The 20,468-nt window shown below is 37.7% G+C and overlaps 1 protein-coding gene across 2 annotated transcripts in view; it reads left to right on the forward strand.

Annotated features, from left to right (window-relative positions):
• NSD1 (nuclear receptor binding SET domain protein 1) overlaps positions 1-20,468 on the forward strand; it is a 129,357-nt gene that overhangs the window by 100,395 nt on the left and 8,494 nt on the right. For both annotated transcript variants that reach the window (XM_065874821.1, XM_065874822.1), the window contains exons 15-20: positions 7,306-7,462; positions 8,755-8,960; positions 11,884-11,996; positions 16,287-16,556; positions 18,176-18,292; positions 19,584-19,725. In XM_065874821.1, coding sequence (XP_065730893.1) covers positions 7,306-7,462; positions 8,755-8,960; positions 11,884-11,996; positions 16,287-16,556; positions 18,176-18,292; positions 19,584-19,725 — 1,005 coding nt within the window. The remainder of the gene's footprint in view (positions 1-7,305; positions 7,463-8,754; positions 8,961-11,883; positions 11,997-16,286; positions 16,557-18,175; positions 18,293-19,583; positions 19,726-20,468) is intronic.

Raw genomic sequence — 20,468 nt, forward strand, 5'->3', positions numbered from 1 at the left:
TGCCATTAGAAGAAATACTGGGAAGTGATGTCCTTAATTATTGATAACATAACAGTACAGTGGTTTTGTTCCCCAATAGAGAGTGTTTTATTTTTGTTATTTTGAATAATGACTTAATTTTAACAAAATGATAAACAATTGAAGCAACTTAAAGAAAAGAGAAAGGAAACAAAATTGTTTTTAGAAAATGGGGGAATGTGGTCAGATGGTACAAACTTCCAGTTATAAGATGAATAAATTTGGGGGATGTAATACACAGCATGGTGACTATAGTTAACAATACTGTATTGTATATTTGAAAGTTGCTGTGAGAGTAGATCTTCTAAGTTCTCTCTCTCTCTCTCTCTCTCTCTCTCTCTCTCTCTCTCTCTGTCTCACTCTGTCTCTCTCACACACACACACACACCTTAAAATTTTAACTGTGTGAGTTGTTGAATATGTTACCTAATCTTATTGTGGTGATCACTTCACAGTATATACACATATCAAGTACATACATATTGTACACTTTAAGTTTACACAATATTATATGTTAATGATATCTCAATAAAACTGGGGAAAAAAGTAAAAAATAAACTGGAGGCGCAGTGGTTGAGAGTCCGCCTGCCGATGGAGGGGACACGGGTTCGTGCCCCAGTCCAGGAAGATCCCACATTCCGCGGAGCGGCTGGGCCCGTGAGCCATGGCCGCTGAGCCTGTGCGTCCGGAGCCTGTGCTCCGCAATGGGAGAGGCCACAACAGTGAGAGGCCCACGTACCGCAAAAAACAAAAAATAAACTGGAGGTAAAAAAATAAAATAAGAAAGAAATTTTAAAAACCTTAAATAACCCCAAGTCCTACAATCAGAAAAAACCATTGCTTAATATTAAGTGATAATACTCCAGACATATGTGCATATAAGCAGATAGAAAGGGTAGATATCTGGATAGGGACAAGTCTAGAAGATGCTGTTATCAGGTAATTGTGTGTGGTTTTTCTAAAATCAATTTTATATTAGTTTAAAGGGAATAAACAAGGTGAAAGTAAAAGAATTTATGAACTTCTGTTAAATATTTTCTCACTGTAAGGGATAATAGTTCCTACAAGGTCTTCAGTGGAGGACAAATAAATTTTATGTCTTTATCTGTATCTCCCCCCTCTCCAACCCCTACTTAAAACATACTTCTCCTAATTTAGAGCAACGTCAATATTATCCTTCTTAAACATTTTCTTTCCTTCCATTCCTCACAGCCTGATTTTTGCTATTTTGTTAAGTGGAGGATTTAGTACTCCACCAGTCTATTTACTGGGGTGCTTGTAGTTCTAAATTCTGTATTTAAATTTTTCTTTTGGTTGGCCGAACTTCTGAGAAACACCCACAGGTCCTACATTTCTCCGCTTGAGACTGTTCTTCATTTGCCTCTGTTCTAGAAGCACACATTGGGTTACTATAAGATCTTAGACTGCTTGTTCTTTTTCCAAAACTTTTGTGGACATTGCTCCCCTGTTTTATAGTGTTGAGGGTGGCACCAGTTCTCTTATACAGTTTTTTCATTTCCTCTTCAAATTGACTAAATTTTGTTGATTAGTAATTTAGGGGAAACAATTTCCTTGACTTCTCTGTTTTTTAAGATCTACTTATTGGTGATGCAATTTCACAAAAATTTGGCTGGTTATGAACATTCTGAAGGACTAATTTTAAAAAGAGTCAACATGTGTAATTGAATTAGCATCCCTTTTGAGAAATTGGGATATACTAAATAGTGCTAAAGCCATAAAAGAAGTTTTATGACTCCTTTATATGATTGAAAATGGTCAATAGGGACTTTTTTGTTGTTGCTGTTGTTGCTCTTAAGATTTATGTAACATGACTAGAGTTTGCATCAGGACATAGTTGTAATCCTCAAACTAGTTCTAATATAGAATAAATAAAATAGAGTATTAAGTGCAATCGTGTGGGTGGAATTTTGATATAGTTAGGGATGTTTAGGGATGTTTTAGTGCACAAAGTACTATGCTGTTTTTGGTTTTAGATATGTTAGCTTTGTGATTCTCCTGTATCATACATTCTTTTTTGCTTTTATAATATCTGTTCCTTATAAAACTGTGGTGAACACTGCTGCCTGTTTATCATTATACCACCTGTCTTTTGTTTAGAAGAAAGTTAAAGACAATTTTGATATTTAATAGCATTTAAATACAACATTCTATAATTCTGCTCTTAGAATGAAAATAGATGTCTGGGAGGCTGAAATGTAGGCTCTAAAAATTTTACATGTTTTGTGAAGATGGGGAGATGAAACAGTTTCAGCATTAGACTGTTTTTCATTCCATAGTGGAATGAGATGTTTTCAGAGTAGAGGTTCCTTTGTATTGGCAGTCCTAACTTGTGGCATAATAGTGGATACTCATAATGAAAACTTAGTCCCCAAGAAAACTTAGTAGCTGCAGCAGTGGCTCTCAGATCTTGATCTTTGGGAAGTGGAGAAGATCCAGAGACCCTTTCAGGAGCCTCCATGAGATAATTCTTTTCATAATAATACCAAGATGTTACTTGCCTTTTTTCTTTGTTGACATTTGCACAGATGGTGCAAAGCCAATAGTGAGTAAAACTGCTAGCACCTTAGTGCAAATCAGGGTGATGGCCCTAAACTGTACAAGTAATAGCAGTCATTGAATTCTGTGTCACCACACACTTGCAATAAAAACTTGGACATTTCACATAACTATGTCCTCGATTTTAAAAAGTAAGTAAAATGTATTAAATCTCAACTGTCATGTGAACATTGTTTTAATATTCAGTGTGATAAAATGGGAAGTATACATAAAGCAGTTCTGTTGCATACTGTTGGTTATCTTAAGTTAAAGCACTCATGCAATTGAGTTGCAGTCTGAACTGGCTGCCTTGTTCATGGAACACCATTTTTAGTCTTAAACATTACTAAAAATGTAAATCAACTATACTCCAATAAAAATAAATTAATTTTAAAAATTACTAAAAAACTATGGCTCTTCATACTTGGATATTTGTCAGACATTTCTTGAAAATGGATAAAAAGGAGCCTGTCAATTCAAGGAAAAACAACTGGCAAATTGTTGCCAATGATAAAATTTGAGTTCTTAAGTGAAAATTAGAATTTTGGAAAACTGTCATCTACCCACCCTGAGCTTAACTGCTTCCTAGTATTTACTGATGAACTCATGGGGATATTAATAAATGTGACATTTTAGTATTACATAACGAAATAGATCAACATTTGGAAGATTACCACTCAGCAAACCAATATTTTCCATGTGAACAATGCATGATGTTAAAAACCATGCATATGTAAAAGATCCATTCAAAGTGCAAGACAGATTAAAGAATTTTAATGTAATCGTTACATTAGTAGCTATTAGTAACATATCAATAGTATATTGATGCAGTTTCAGATTAGACACTGCAACTAAGGTTTACCCTGTGAAGTTTTAGTGTATAGTATCAAAGAATATGTAGTTATTGAACAGGTTATTAAAATACTCCATTTTCCACCTGTTTATCTGTGAGAGACCAGATTTTCTTCATATACATCAACCAGACAACATTTTACAACAGATTTAAGTAAAAATATTTGCAAAAATGTTAGCAAAAAAATATGATCGTCACCAACACTGGTCAGAATGGCCATCATCAAAAAGTCTGCAAATAACAAGTACTGAAGAGGGTGTGGAGAAAAGGGAACCCTCCTACACTGTTGGTAGGAATGTAAATTGGTGCAGCCACTATGGAGAACAGTATAGAGGTTCCTTAAAAAAACTAAAAATAGGGCTTCCCTGGTGGCACAGTGGTTGAGAGTCCGCCTGCCGATGCCAGGGAAGTGGGTTCATGCCCTGGTCCGGGAGGATCCCACATGCCGCGGAGTGGCTGGGCCCGTGAGCCATGGCCGCTGAGCCTGTGCATCCAGGGCCTGTGCTCTGCAATGGCACAGGCCACAGCAGTGAGAGGCCTGAGTACCGCAAAAAAAAAAAAAACTAAAAAAACTAAAAATAAAGTTACCATATGATCCAGCAATCCCACTCTTGGGCACATGTCTAAAAAAGATGAAAATTCTAATTCAAAAAGATACATGCACCCCAGTGTTCATAGCACCATTTACAATAGCCAAGATATGGAAACAACTTAAGTGTCCATTGACAGATGAATGGAGAAGGAAGATGTGGTGTGTGTGTGTGTATATATATATATATATATATATATATATATATATATATATATTTACACGTGCACGCACACACACACAGTGGAATATTACTCAGCCATATAAAAGAATGAATAATGCCATTTGCAGCAACATGGATAGACCTAGAGATAGATTATCATACTAAGTGAAGTCAGTCAGTCAGAGAAAGACAAATATCATATGATATCACTAATATGGGGAGTCTAAAAAAAATGATACAAATGAGCCTATTTACAAAACAAATAGACTCACAGACATAGAAAACAATCTTATGGTTACCAAAGGGAAAAGGGAGGGAAGGGATAAATTGGGAATTTTGGATTAACAGGTACACATATATGAAATAGATAAACAGGCTCCTACTGTTGTTCATTTTGGAACATTATAGTTATTTCCAAAATGTTCATTTTGGAAAATAGTTATTCATAAAAATGTGATTTATGTTAACATAATAGATTTATTGTTACTTTTAAATGAATTAATCAGTATTTTTAGCCCATAAACACAAAAGCTCGGGGCTTACCTGGTGGCACAGTGATTGAGAGTCCGCCTGCCGATGCAGGGGACAAGGGTTCGTGCCCCGGTCCGGGAGGATCCCACGTGCCGCGGAGCGGCTGAGCCCGTGAGCCATGGCCGCTGAGCCTGCGCGTCCGGAGCCTGTGCTCAGCAGCAGGAGAGGCCACGGCAGTGAGAGGCCCGCGTACCGCAAAACAACAAAAAAAACAAAAGCTCTCTTGGAATCTCCTTATTTTTCAAAACTATAAAGTGTTCGTGAGGCCAAAAAGCCTAAGAACTGTTGATCCCACTATCTAGGATTATCTTGCTGTTACAAGACAAGGAAAGAGTAGAGTCTTGGGACATTTGTTTGTTCACATATAGGAGAAAACCGAAGGTGGTCATCCGAGTGTTATGGTAATAGTTTGGTAAATCGCTAATTGGAAATAATCGTTTCCTAGAATTCAAGAACATGTTTAAACTCTTATTTTCTCTTACTGTCTTCTACCAAATGTCACCTTTTCATCTTTTGGTTTCTTATGATGGTTCATGTGGTTTTCCCTCTTTTCGTCTTCCTGTCTTTCTCCTATATGTTTCCTTTACTCCCACCAGACAGACCCTTCTGCCTGCCTCCCACTCATCACCCAGACTAATCCTGTCAATTTCTTTCTTCATATTCTCCCTTAGCTCATCCCATTATGTCCTTCCCTGCAAAATTGTTGTGCTTGCCACCATTGACCGTTCTTCACTGGTTATTCTTCTGTCCAGATTTCTTTTCATGCCTTCTTTGAAGGCCTAATTCAAATGCCTTATTGTACATGACATATTTCTAGTTGTCATGAATGTCAGCTTAGTAAAAGGAAGATTTTTCTACCAAGGCCATGTAGTTGGCAAATTGTTATTAATCAAATTTTGACTCAGCAGATAACTAAGCATAGAGAGGAATGTTGTAGAAGGTATCCCATTATTGGGGCAGTCACTTATGTGACTCTGTGTCACTCTATGTCCCATGCAAAGATTGTTTACCTCATCCACAAAATGCACAAAAATAGCAAAATATGACTTTGAAAGCATAGAGTACAGGCTATATGTATTGAGTAAACAAGTTCTTGGAACTTGTAGCAACAGACCTTCTTCCCAAATGAAACCTCACTCTGAATCTGAGGTGTACAATCTCCAACACAGGTAAAAGGAGAGCTTCTCTAGTTGAAGCAGGAGTTGGGTCTCAAAAGCACATCCCTGTCCCCAACAAAACAAAACAAACAGAGGCTGTTTAAACACCGCAAAGCTTGTTTTAAGAGCCTACTCTTGATTATTGAGAAAAAGAAAAGGCACTGTAGAAATCGTTTAAGGATGGGGTGTCAGAAAATTAAGTTTTTCGTAGGTTTTTATGAGGAAAGAGAAGCACAGTGAAACCAAGAAGATAGACATGAGTATATACCTTGCTTATGACTTTATCCCTCACTGTCTCTTCAGGATGAAACTTGAAATTACGTGCTTGAGTCTAGCATGTTTGAAGCATGCTCATTTCTGGCATAAATAAGGCATTTATTGTATTCCTTAAATGTGAAACCTCTTTACCTGAAATTCTTTATTATCTGCAACCATGAGGATTTCAGATTCAGATATGTAAATTGAGGCACTTTGGGTAAAAATCTTTTAAGAAGTGGAAATTCATCATCACTGCAATATATGTAATTAATCTGGTATCCGAAAACTTGGATGGAGAGGGTAGATCTTATACCTAACTGAAGTTTAGGCTACAAAGAACATTAGTACCTGTGATTTTTGTCACCAGTAAATTTTGTTGTACATATCTTGAAGTCTTGTTTCCAATTATTACTACTGCTACATATTCTTATTTGTGCATTACAAGGAAACATATATAACTCTTAATCTCTTGTAACATTCTGATCATTTTAATATAATCTATGTTCTTTTGTGTATTATGTTTATGCATTTATAAATGTTATTCTGCAGAGGGCCTTTAGGTGTTGTGAGAGTGCCAAACAAAAAAGATTAAAATGTAATTTCAAAAGAGGGAAGGAACTGGCCTTGTGGAGACTACTTATGTGTCAGACACTACTAGGCAATTTATTTAGCTTAGTTAGTTCTCAAACAGGTGTGATTATTTATTGTTCATTGTAGAAAATACCTTACCGCTGAAGAAATTAAAACTCAGCAAAGAAAGAGAATTCCCCAAAGTCATATGATCTTAGAGCTCAAGTCTGACATCAGTTAAAGCTTGTGCTCTTTATACTCTGGCATTGTGTATCATTGATATTCTCTTTATAGTGTGTTGTCTCTTAATGAAGAGGAAGAAGTGTGGGGTGTGTGTGTGTGTACATATATGACTTTTAGAGGTTTACTTCTGCCCTCATTGCCCTAACCTAATTTTGCCAATAAGGGTAAAATCTGACAAACCCCCAGGGGTGTGGTTCAAGTACATTGGAGAGGGAATACTCTTGCAGAAAAGTCTTTCTGAATAATTAAATTACTAAGCCCTTGGCTGGGAGATAAATAATTGGTTAGGAGCTGAGCAAGAGCTGTTTCAGCTGGGTCCTTATATGCAGCCTTGTGATGCTAGTGCCAGATTTTTTGATTCCCACAGGAGGCAGCCTTCTGTGCTGTGATTCTTGCCCTGCTGCTTTTCATCGTGAATGCCTGAACATTGATATCCCTGAAGGAAACTGGTATTGCAATGACTGTAAGGCAGGCAAAAAGCCACATTACAGGGAAATTGTCTGGGTAAAAGTTGGACGATACAGGTAAGTAAGCATGAAGGAGACTGGCACTTATTTCTTTTACCAGCCTCTGTTTCTTGTGCTTAACTGTTTTTTAAAAATGGTCTGATTAAACAAGGTTCACCCCCTCCCCCATTAATTTTCCATTATAGAAGAAAAAGACTTTGCTTTATGTTTTGCAATTATAGGAATAATATATGTCCTCTGTAGGAACTTTATGAATTAAAACAAACCCATAATCTCACAAACAAGGAAGAGACATCGCTAACATTTTGGCATATTTACTTGCAGACACACCAGTACATGCACCTTCAACATAATTAATTAGCCTTATCGTTCCTTGTACCCAGTTTTGTTTCTTGCTTTTTCTTTTTAAAATTATTTTTATTGGATATGGAATGTACAAAAAATATTATAACATGCTTGATTTTAAAGAAACACTTGTGTATGTACCTCCCAGTTAAAAAAAATAGTACTTTACTGGCACCTTGTACTGCATTTTATGTTTTTTATTTCTTTGCCTGGTTATATAGGTTTACCACATGTGTGTTTTGTTCTGTATGTTTTAGATCTTTATATAAAGGAATTGTTGCTGTATTTTCCTGCAGCTTGCTTTTTTCATTCACTGTTACGCTCCTGAGATGTATTATGGTTAGTGCAGTGCTCTAGCTCATTCGTACTTCACTGTTCTACAGTGTTCCTTTATATAGTCATACAGTGTGGTGTAGTTATTTATCCATTCTCACATTCACGTTTGGACTATCAATATTTTATCAGTGTTTCATGATGTACATGCATGGGAGCTTTTCTAGGCCATTCTCAGGATAGAATAGCAGGGTCAGGGTTTCCAGCTTTAATAGCTAATGCCAAATTGTCTTCCTAAAAGTCGTTGTAGTAGTTTCCTTCTCAAAGGCCAATTTGTATTTCATTGTATAGTGTTTGTCGTTCCCTTACTGTTGAACATTTAAAATTTTTCCAGGTTTTCATTCTTACAGATAATACTTCAATGGACATTATAGTCATAAAGTTTTGTTCATATCTCTAATTATTTCCTTTTATAGATTCCTTGAAGTAGAACAACAGTCTAAGGGAGTGTGTGTGTGTATATTTGAGCATGTGCGTGAGAGTGGGCATCTTCAGCCTTCTGGCACATACTGCTTGTTTCTTCTCTAGTTAGATTGTAAGAATGCTCTGGGTTGGACATTAATGTGGGTTAGAGAGACATTGCTTTTCCTCATTCCTGTCCCAAAAGTAGGATTCTTTTTCATTCCTTGCAGCCTTCTAGAGGTTTCCTTCCTTCTTTTCACCTTTCCCAGGTGGTGGCCAGCTGAGATCTGCCATCCTCGAGCTGTACCTTCCAATATTGACAAGATGAGACATGATGTGGGCGAGTTCCCTGTGCTCTTCTTTGGGTCTAATGACTATCTGTGGACTCACCAGGCCCGAGTCTTTCCCTACATGGAGGGGGATGTGAGCAGCAAGGATAAGATGGGCAAAGGAGTGGACGGTACATATAAAAAAGGTAACTTTATCTATCCTTTTTGTTTCTCAGGCCAACACAGACCTCTGTTGCCCACGTATCTGCTATCTGTTAGAATTGTATGTTTTAGAATTCATATATGCTCCGTTAGCAGCTATGTTCTGCCTTCCGGGGCAGTATGTGGCTGTGGCTACAGGATTTTACAGAGAAGTTGACCCATGTAGTTCATTAGTTTTGAACCTAACCTTTACTTAACTAGAATTTCCTTAAGGGAAGTTCCTTATCTTACCAATTCTGTTTTGTCAGTGTCTCATCAGGTGGGTACCAGAACTTTGGAACTGTTTTGTAGAATAAACACTACAGTTTGCAAGGCAAGGGCTAGAATATCTAGCAGAGCCACATTTGTTCCAAAGAGGTGTTTGTTTGTTTGTTTAGTTTGTTGAGAAGAAATAAAATTCACCCAAAATTATAGAGCAACATAAGATGGTAAAGGCGCAAAGAGGTTTTTGTAAGCTGGCCTAACAGTGAAGGAGAGAGGGGGTATTTGAGGCCAGGAGGGGTTGACAGCATTCTCTCTGCCAATATAACGAGTAAGGGTTGCTTTGAGAATTCAATGAGATAATACAAAAATCATCCTGAAGGGCATATAGTTGGTATCCCATCAATGATAATTAGCTTCTTCCTTTAGCTGTCCTTTGAAAGGCAATACAGGTATCGCTTGTTATTTGAATATATTTGGACATTGAAGTATAAGATTTTGTTTGCATGGTGAGGTGAAGAGGGGATTTTTAAGCAAGTGAAACTTCCTGGTGAGGTGCCATAAAATTCTAAGCAGGTGAAACTTCCTGGATGGGGAATGAGAATGATGTCCATAAGGAAAAAGTTCAACAGAGGTTTTGTTGCCCTCATGTTATTTCAGGAGTCCTCACTTACCTGTTGACAGTGTGCTTTCTGTGCAGATATGCACTATCAGTACTAATACTACAGGAGTTTGGGTCTTGAGTCTTATAGTCTCAGGTGGTCAGGGACCAAATGACCACCATCTTTGCACAGAGCTGGCCACCGTCAAGGCTGGGGACGAAAGTGGAGTGTAGGCAATATCGTAAGTCTGAGCCTGCTGAAGCTCTGCAATTCTGCTCTTTCTGTACCTTGACCTTAGGCTGGCCTCTGCCTTCAAGGAACACACAGTTTTGTGGGGGAATTGGACACAGATACAGGTAGTCAAAATGCCATTCTTTTAGAGTGCTGTGGCAGAAGTGTGCATGGTATGCTGTGGGAGCAGACCAAGAGGAAGCAAAACAGTGCTGGGGAGCAAAGTTTGGAAGTCATGGATGGCTTCTTTCTTAAGTGATACTCTGAAGAAGAACTATAATAATGGTTACCAGTTGTTGATTGCCAAGACCCGTTCAAAGTTTGTTTTCTGCTTTAAGTCTTTGCAGCAACCCTATAAGTTAGATGCCATTATCTTTATCTTATAGATGAGGAAATTGAGGCACATAAAAATTAAATTTGGGGAATTCCCTGGTGGTCCAGTGGTTAGGGCTCCGTGCTTGCACTGCCAGGGGCCCGGGTTCAGTCCCTAGTCAGGAAACTAAGATCCTGAAAGCTGCGTGGCGTGGCCAAAAGAAAAAAAAGGTTAAATTTGTTGCACAAGGTTCCAGTGCCAGTAAGTGATAGAGAAAGGTTTCAAACTCTAGTATAGTTGGGCTCCAGAATCCAAACTCTTAACCCCTACACTGACTGTGAGGAAGTTAACAACTTAAATGTTGTAACAAAAAGACAGCCTATGTGAAAGCACACATTGAGTCGAACGTGATGAGTTAGTGACCTCCAAGTATTTGCTGTGGTTTAAGCACGGGGTTGGGGGAACACTGGACTGTTTTACTGAAAAGGTGGCTAAGTTACATGGTCAGAGCAGATTTTAGAAATCTCAATCTGACTAGAATGTCAGGACCCTAGAAAGTGAGAGGTTGTAGCCAGGAATGTCAGCGAGATGGCTGTTTTAGTAATTTCAGGCAGAGATAATGAGACTGTCACAGAGAATAGCGCATGGAGTCGAGAGGATGATGGGTACTAGATAGACATTAAGTAGATAAACTAGGTAGGACGTGCTGAATAATAGGATGAATGAAGGAGGGAACAACTCCAGGCAACATCAAGTCTGCTAGATGGTGACAAGGAAATGGAGAAAGGGGTGTGGATTAGAGGGGAGATTTTCTTTAAAGAACTGGCAGAGCTTGGGGAAAACTACAGAGAGGAAAGTGGGAAAATTTGGAATTCTTTAAAGAGTTTTTAACCTGAGTCAAGAATAATGAATTAAAATTTTGTTTTAAGTGGAGAAGAATGAGATTAAGATTTTTTTCAGACTTTTCAGACACTACAATCTTTTAAACATATGAAAGTTCAGGACTTGAATGCAGATTAGCTGCAAAGATCTATCTTTGTTTTAGGCTAATAACTGATATTTACAGAATGAGCTTTAGGAGAAGAGTAGGATAGGTGCTCTAGACAACAGGGAAGAAGGAAAGGAAAACTTCAAATTTTAATTTCTTCCAAAGGAACACAGCATGTTACCTGGACACCTAGGAGGCACATTATTTGTGGAAGCAGAAAACTCAGAACTGAGGAAAAAGGCATAAAGGCAGTGACTTTGCTGAGCAGATGCAGTCTAGTTGTTGTTAGGAGATGTTATATGTGGGCTTTTTCAAATTATTTAGCTTTGTTTTTTGTTTTAAGTTTTCCTCTGACACTGGTAGTCTGTATAGTGCCATTTAATGATGGATTATGTTTTATTTTAATGCCATATATGAACACTCTGGGGACTATAACTTACTAGAAAATAGAAATCATATATATGTCTTAGATTTTTGTCTAAAACGTGAATTTTCTCCAACTTAAAAGGGGGAAAAAGCGAAATAAGTAACACTACCCAGAGATAAAGTGACTGTGCTGTATGTTTTCTTAGCTCTTCAGGAAGCTGCAGCAAGGTTTGAGGAGTTAAAGGCCCAAAAAGAGCTAAGACAGCTGCAGGAAGATCGAAAGAATGACAAGAAGCCACCGCCTTATAAACATATAAAGGTGAGAAAAGACCTCAGGAGAGACCCTGTAATAACAGCTTGCCTGCTTCCCGCTCTGTTCATGAGGAGAACTGGAAGCGCAAGCACAGTTGCTTTTAGGTAGAGGTATGAGCTTGAAAGAAGATAAGAAAAAACTGCCAGAGCACCATTTCTAGCACATTGTGTACACTTTATAAAATTAGTTGTGTGTTGATACAGTGTTGTTCCTGTTGCTTTCGAAAGTCTTTTCATAAAGTGGATTGGAATAGATTCTGTTCACGGTCAACACCTTGTGGTTTGAAAGGGAAAAAAGAGCCTTGATAAAAAATGATAAATGGCCCTGAGATAGTGTGAATAATACACATGGTAAGTCTTCTCGTAATGGCTAATAGTAAAGATATTTTAGGTGGCCAGTATGACTAGGATTCCCAAGGTCACAAGAATACATGTTAAGTGTACCTGATGCTAGTGTACCTGGTAAAACAGTCATCATCATTTCTCATCTGGGTCCAGTAGACCCTTTATATTTTTATATTGTTAAGTCATTTTTATAAATACTTTACAGAAGTAAAAATAAAGGAATAGTGAGGAAAAAACTTATTCGGAATTTTAGTAAGTATTTACTGAAACCTCTTTTCTAAAAATGTTTTAATCAAGTTAGTTTTGGTGCTCAAATATCAGACCACAAATATATATATATATTGTCATTAGAAAAGCATTATTTGTGCACTCATTGATTTTTTTTTTTTTTGAGTTTCTGAAGTCTGAGATTTTCACTTAGAGATCAATTTTTAGAGTCTAGTGTGTTAAGTATGTCCCAAATATTCCATGGGACATACTTAAACTAAAAAACAATTTGTTTTTTATCTGACATTCAAATTCAGTTTGGTATCCTGGATTTTTACTTGCTAAATCTAGCAACCCTACTAAAAGTAGACTGAAAGATGTTATCTCCAGTCTTTTATACTTTCTGGAAAGATGATGTAGTACTTTGGGTAATGCAGTGCAGAAACTAAACTGTGACTGTTTCACTGTTGCATCATGTTTTTATGATTCTTTTTTATGATTTGTCTTTTTTAGCATAGTTGGCAATCATTGATGAGTAACAAAGAGTGATGATGAGTTAGTAAAGAATTATGAGATATAGGAAAAGTAAGAACACTAAAACTCCATAATAAAGATTAGATTTATAAAAGTCTAATGGACCTGCCTAGTAGTTGCAATATAGAATGAGTTTTTTTAATAAGTAAAGTTTCTTCTTGATTTTTGAAAGACCTCGGAGAAAGTGTCATAAAATATAAAATATCAATCCTTACGAATAGTTAAAACTGTTGGGAAAAAACAAAACAAAACCTAAAATTGGGTCTAAATGGACCCTGATGGTTAACTGAGAGTTAAATGGAGTTACTATGCATGGAGACATAACACTGAGGTGTAGTTCATCCTCAGAAAAAGGGAAAGTAATTTGTTTCCACAGTTGTAGATGTCACATATAGCAGAAGTTAGGCCCTTCAGGGTAGCCCGTCAACCGTATTGAACCTGTATATTGAGAAACCAACTAACGTCCCATACATGATCTAATCACAGAATTTAGACACCAACTTCTTTCCTCCACCTTTAAAACAAAAACGTATTTCCAGGAAAAAGATTTAGAATAGGAGTTGGCAAACTATGGTCCATGGGCCAAATCTGGCCTACTATGTATGGTTGGGAAAATTTGTTTTTTACAGACTATTTCCTGACACATGAAGATTTTATAAAATTCAAATATTAGTGTCCATAATTAAAGCTTTATTGACACACAGCTATGCTTATTCATTTACATATTGTCTATTGCTGCTTTCGAGCTATAGTGGCAGAGTTGAGCAACATGCACCAGAGATCTATGGCTTGCATAAGATAAAATATTTACTGTCTGGCCCTTTACAGAAAAAGTTTGTCAATCCCTGATCTAGAGCAAGTGTAAATACTACAATTACATATCTGTGTTGTTCTTAACTTAACCATGTGTGGGGTTTTGTTTTTGCTTTATGTTGTGTTAGGCAAGAAACTTATTTGGGATTAATAACAGGTTAGATCATATGTCAAGGAGGAATGATTGAAACATACCTTTATAGAGAGAAAAGGAGTAGGATGAAACTTTTTTTGGATGGCAGTGTGTCAGTCAGGTAAAGGTATTCACCTTGAATCAGAGGTGAATATTCAGATGCCTTATGTAGGACCTGTAGTCTCAGGTGATTGAGCTCAGCCCTTGTTTATGCCTTAGAATTTGCCTTACTCAGTAGGTTTGTGACTTCCAGTTGCATATGGTGAGGGTGTTCCTCCATTAACAAGTTAATACTGTTTATCAGTATTTTAAAGAAGCTGGGAAGAGATCTGGCAGTGAGACTTACGTCATTTTAAGTTGTTCTGGAGAACGTTTGAGGGCAGTATACTTCTACAAACAGATTATTCCCCACAACAGTCTTACAAGTAAAAGTGACTTGTCAAAATCATGCAGTTCCTGAGGAGTCAAATTTTATGTATAGGATGGGTTTTTGAAGACTCATGGTTTGACTGTTCCCACTGAAATAATATCAAGTAGGGGAGACTCATTTTTATTTTATTTTATTGAAGTATAGTTGATTTACAATGTTGTGTTAATTTCTGCCATACAGCAAAATGAGTCAGTTATACACATATATATATTCTTTTTAATTATGGTTTTATCACAGGATATTGAATACAGTTCCCTGTGCCATACAGTAGGACCTTGTTATTATCCACTCTATATATAATAGTTTGCATCTGCTAACCCCAAACTCCCACTCCCCAGCGCCCCCCACATACTCCCTCCCTCCCTCCCTCCCTCCCTCCCTCCCTCTCTCCCTCTCTCCCTCTCTCTCTCCCTCTCCCTCTCCCTCTCCCTCTCCCTCCCTCCTTCCCTCTCCCTCCCCATCTCTCTCCCTCTCTCTCTCCCCCTCTCCCTCCCTCCCCAATTAGGGGAGACCATTCTTATAGTGCACAAATCCATCTCTGTTGTGGAACATCTATTTTTTTTTTTCTCCACATTGTTGTTAGTATTTGTGAAAATTCTAATGGCTTCAGAATCACAGAAATTGTTTGACCTCTATGTTTTACCACACTGGATTTTCACGGTGGTTTTCAGTACTAGCACCACTAAAAATGAATGCCTGGGTGACATTGCTATAGTCTATTAAAAAGATTTCAAGTTATGATAGTCAATAGTAAAATACATCTTCACAAACAGGACTCTGATTGCTCAGAGACCTTTTCATGTTAAATATCAGTTGAGAATGGTGATTTTTTTTTTTTTTAATGTAGCAGCTAAAGTGGCGCCACCATGTGGCAATAGCAGAAACTCATTTTACAATTTACTTGGCTTACCAGCCTTGAAATTATGACTTTTTTTAAGAGATGAATTTTTAAAATTTGTGGTATTTACATTTTGCGTATCAAGTGAGGCTTTATTTTTATGTCAAATTGCCTAAATCTTTATTTCCTCCAGGTTTTTTTTTTTTTGGTTTTTGTTTTTTTGCTGTACGCGGGCCTCTCACTGTTGTGGCCTCTCCTGTTGTGGAGCACAGGCCCCGGACACACAGGCTCAGCGGCCCTGGCTCACGGGCCTAGCCGCTCCACAGCATGTGGGATCTTCCCGGACCGGGGCACAAACCCGTGTCCCCTGCATCAGCAGGCGAACTCTCAACCACTGCGCCACCAGGGAAGCCCTCCTCCAGTTTTTTAATTGTGGTAAAATACAGATAACATAAAAATTTTGATCTTAACCATATTTAAGTATACAGTTCAGTGGTATTAAATGCATTCATAACGTTTTGCAACCGTTGCCACCATCCATCTTTAGAACTCTTTACATTTTGTAAAACTGAAATCTATGCCCCAATAAACAGTAGCTTCCCATTTTCCCCTCCTCTCAGCCCCTGGCAACTATTATTCTGCTTTCTGTCTCTTTGTATCTAAGTAGAATCAGTATTTGTCTGTTTTGACTGGCTTATTTCATTTAACATAATATCCTCCGGGTTCATCCATGTTGTATATCGTGTGTCAAAATTTCCTTCCTTTTTAGGCTGAATGAGATTCCATTATTTTTACCACATTTTGCTTAAATTCGTCGGTGGACACTTGTGTTGTTGCCACATTTAAGTTATTGTGAATAATTCTGCTAAATCTTGATAATTCAGAATCATGTAAAATGTGGCATGTGACTTTAAAGGAAAGAAATCTGCCTTTCATAGGTCCTAAATTGTCTTGTGTTGACTTGCCTACTATACTATAGTATGTGTTTCTACTCCAGGTGAACCGTCCTATTGGCAGGGTACAGATCTTCACTGCAGACTTGTCTGAAATTCCCCGTTGCAACTGTAAAGCTACTGATGAGAACCCCTGTGGGATAGACTCCGAGTGCATCAACCGCATGCTGCTCTATGAGTGTCACCCCACAGTATGTCCTGCTGGAGGGCGCTGCCAAAACCAGTGCTTTACTAAGCGCCAGTATCCAGAGGTTGAAATTTTTCGCACATTACAGAGGGGCTGGGGTCTCCGGACAAAAACAGATATCAAAAAGGTGAAGAAACCTATTCTTAATTTTCAGATTTTTTTTCTTTGCAGTTGCTTAATATGAGTAATTGTTCTTGATGAATATGATAAAATTGATCATGGAGGAAAATAATATTGTGTGAGGATTAACCTTATTTTTATGTCTTGCCAATCCTTCCAGAAATTAGAGGCTTGAAAATAGATGGTCTCCTTTATTTCTAAAGTTCAAGTATTGATCATGTTCACTATGTATGAGGATGATAAAAATGAGGGAAATTCATAGAGATACTGTGGCCTTGTTTGCTCGTTTGCGGAAATCCTGGAACCTGTAGTTAGGATAGTGAGAGCATGATACAGAGGTGTTAATCACCAACTAATAAAATAAAATCTATTTTTACTGAGAGAAAAATAGGTTTGGGTTCATGGAACATGCAGGAGAAAAGGATTAGGTCTTCTCTAATGAAAATGCAGTAACATCTTCAACTTGAAACTTGGAAGGACCTGCAGGTTTCTAATAAATAGATGGTATTGTACAGTCTTTGAGTAGAATAAATTATATTTGACATTTTAATAGAACAAACCTTACTCTGGTTATACCTTCTGAAGAATTTTATTGAAGTTTGTTTCTAGGAAAGGAAGTGAATATGGGGTGGTCTATTTTAGTCATTTGCTAAGGAACTATTATATATTGCCTGTGTGTCAGGCATGTTGCTGTGTGATGCAGTGCTCAGTAAGAGAGACATGGTCCATGCTTTCATACAGTTTACATTCTAGATGCGGAGAGACATTGAACAAGTAATCACCCAATGTGGAAACACAAAGGGTTCTGGAGGCATGTGGCAAAGGGCCTGAAACTAGCTTGTCTCTGAGAATTTTAATTTTGTTGTTGTTGTTGTTGCGCTGTCTTAGTTGCAGCAGGCAGGCTCCTTAGTTGCAGCTCAAGGGCTCCTTAGTTGTGTCACATGGGCTCCTTAGTTGTGTCATGTGAACTCTTAGTTGCGGCATGCATGTGGGATCTAGTTCCCTGACCAGGGATCGAACCCGGGCCCCCTGCATTGGGAGTGTGGAGTCTTAACCACTGCACCACCAGGGAAGTCCCTGAGAATGTTTTAAATTGAGGCTTGAAACATAAGTAATTGTTGGCTTAGGCTGGTTGAGTGTTCAAGCATTTCAGGTAGAGGGGACAGCATGAGAGAAAGCCAGTATGACTATTGTATAGTGAGTCAGGAGGACAGTGATGTGAAATGTGGAAGGGCAGTAGGCAGGGCATGCTCCAAGGAAAAAGAGGATAGTTTAGTGAAATTGACTTTTAGGTTCTTGGACAGGTAAAGGGATCAACTATCCATATCACCATTATGGTGGAGATTTAGTTTACTTACTTTCATTTTGGTTGATCTTAAGGTGTATCCCAAGTTTTCTGCTGTTGGCTGTGGTAGGAGTGGGGAGATGGTTCATATTTTCAAATAGTTGAAGAATCATATTTATATTATGTGGTTTCTTGAATAAACCTTTGTTAAAGTGACTAGTTAAATGTGCATGAATTGCTTTGGAGAATCTGTTGTTTTCATTAATTTTTAAAAATAAGGTATACCTGTGAACACAGTTATGCTTTTTGTCACTTAAGTCAAGAGCTATTTCTTGTTCCAGGGTGAATTTGTCAATGAATATGTGGGTGAGCTAATAGATGAAGAAGAGTGCAGAGCTCGAATCCGTTATGCCCAAGAACACGATATCACTAATTTCTATATGCTCACTTTAGACAAAGTAAGTAATGAAAAGTGTTATTTCCACTGTTACAAGATTGTGAATTAGTGTTGTCCCAGCTATAGTGTTCATAGGCATGTCATACACTGTCCAAAACAGTGTCTTTCCCCCATATTCATAGGGATTGCTTGATCAGGGTCCTGGAGTTAGGTAAGGTTGCTCATTTCTAGCTGTACATCCATGGCAAAAGGCAATACAGCTGCTTTTAGCATTATTTTTCAGTGTCCAACGTAAGTGATTATGTCTTTTAGTGTTTTTCCTGTAAGATTAAAACTTGAAGCCAGAAAAATAAATAATAATTCTTTTATTTTACAGATTGAGACACTGATTTGTTCGTATTTAATTAGTGCATTGAGAAGGTCATATAAATTGACTATAGAACTCAGCTTACAAACCCAAGTCAGCTCTCCAATTATTGGAATTTCTGATGAGTTACATGTCACTGGTGTCTAGAATTATATTTGGGATTTCTTTTTTTGTATGTGTGTGTTTCCAACATGTTTTATTTATTTATTTTAATTTTTTTTTAAATATTTTATAGAAGTATATTTCGTTTACAATGTTGTATTAATTTCTGCTGTATAGCAAAGTGATTCAGTTATACATATTCTTTTGCATTATGGTTTATCACTGGATATTGAATATAGTTCCCTGTGCTATACAGTAGGACCTTGTTGTTTATGGGATTTATTTCTAATTCCAGCATCCTAATGTGTTTCGTTTCTGTGTATACTGAGATTCCTCTTTGTACCTGAGTATTACGTTCTGCTAGGTTCCTCTCCCCCACCCTCCTTTAACTTTTATAATAGACCTTTCTTGGTGTGAAACTTTGTATTTACCGAGTTGTACTTTTATGGATTGTGAGATTCTCACCTCAAGATACTCTTGATCTTCATTCGGGATGGGGTCTTGATGTCATTATTAAAATCTTAGGTGATTTCTGATGTGTAGCCAGGGTTCAGGACTACCTAATTTAGAGAATGGAACAAGCTACTATTTCTAGGATGGTGGTCCTCAAACTTTAGCATATATCATAATCACCTAGTGGGCTTAACACAGATTGCTGGGCCTCAGAGTTTCTGCTTTAGTATATCTGGAGTGCAACCCAAGAATTTGCATTTCTAATGGATTCCGAGGTGGTGATACTAGTGCTGGTCAAGGGACTACACTCTGAGACCACCCCTCTGGAAGAATCAAACTTTACAAATAGAAACTCTAGCTTATTTATTATCACTCTAATTTTAATCAATAATAGTAGAGGTCTGCTGAACAACATCTCTTGGAATTCTAGGATCGTATTATTGATGCTGGTCCCAAAGGAAACTATGCTCGATTCATGAATCATTGCTGCCAGCCCAACTGTGAAACACAGAAGTGGTCTGTGAATGGAGATACCCGTGTTGGCCTTTTTGCCTTGAGTGACATTAAAGCAGGTAAGAATCATTTAAGGATTCTGGAGCTAGGAATGGGATTTCAGTTTTTATTATCTAAAAATCCCATATGTTCTATAATCCAAAATGAGGTTGCAAATTCCCAAGGATACATAAAAGACTTTCCAGGTGGTACTTAGCATGTACCAGGTATTTTTTTTGTTGGTGGTGGTATGGTAAAATACATGTTACATAAAATTTACCATTTCAGCCATTTTTAAGTGTATGGTTCAGTGGCATTAAGTCCATTCACATTGTTGTTCAACCATCACCACCATCTATCTCCAGAACTTTTTATCTTCTCCAACTGAAGATACCCATTAAACCAATAACTCCCTCATTTCCCCCCTCCCCGAGCCCCGGGCAACCACCATTTTATCTTCTGTCTCTGTGATTTTTTTAGCTACTCTGGGAATCTCATGCAAGTGCAGTCATACAATATTTATTTTGTTGTGGCTAGCTCATTTTTACTTAGCATGATGTCTTCAAGGTTTGGGCATGGATGTTTGGGTTTTTTTTGTTTTTTTCTGGCCGTGCCACACGGCTTGTGGGATCTTAGTTCCCCGACCAGGGATTGAACCAGGGGCCACCACAGTGAAAGCACCAAGTCCTAACCACTGGACCACCAGGAAATTTCCTGGATGGTTTTAAAGGAATAAATTTCCAGACCTTTTCCATAGCTTTTATATGAACTCCTTAAAAATTGGTCTGCCTTAAGACTTTCCCTGGTGGCACAGTGGTTAAGA

The sequence above is a fragment of the Phocoena phocoena genome, chromosome 3 (assembly GCF_963924675.1).
Source record: "Phocoena phocoena chromosome 3, mPhoPho1.1, whole genome shotgun sequence".
Classification (NCBI taxonomy): domain Eukaryota; kingdom Metazoa; phylum Chordata; class Mammalia; order Artiodactyla; family Phocoenidae; genus Phocoena; species Phocoena phocoena.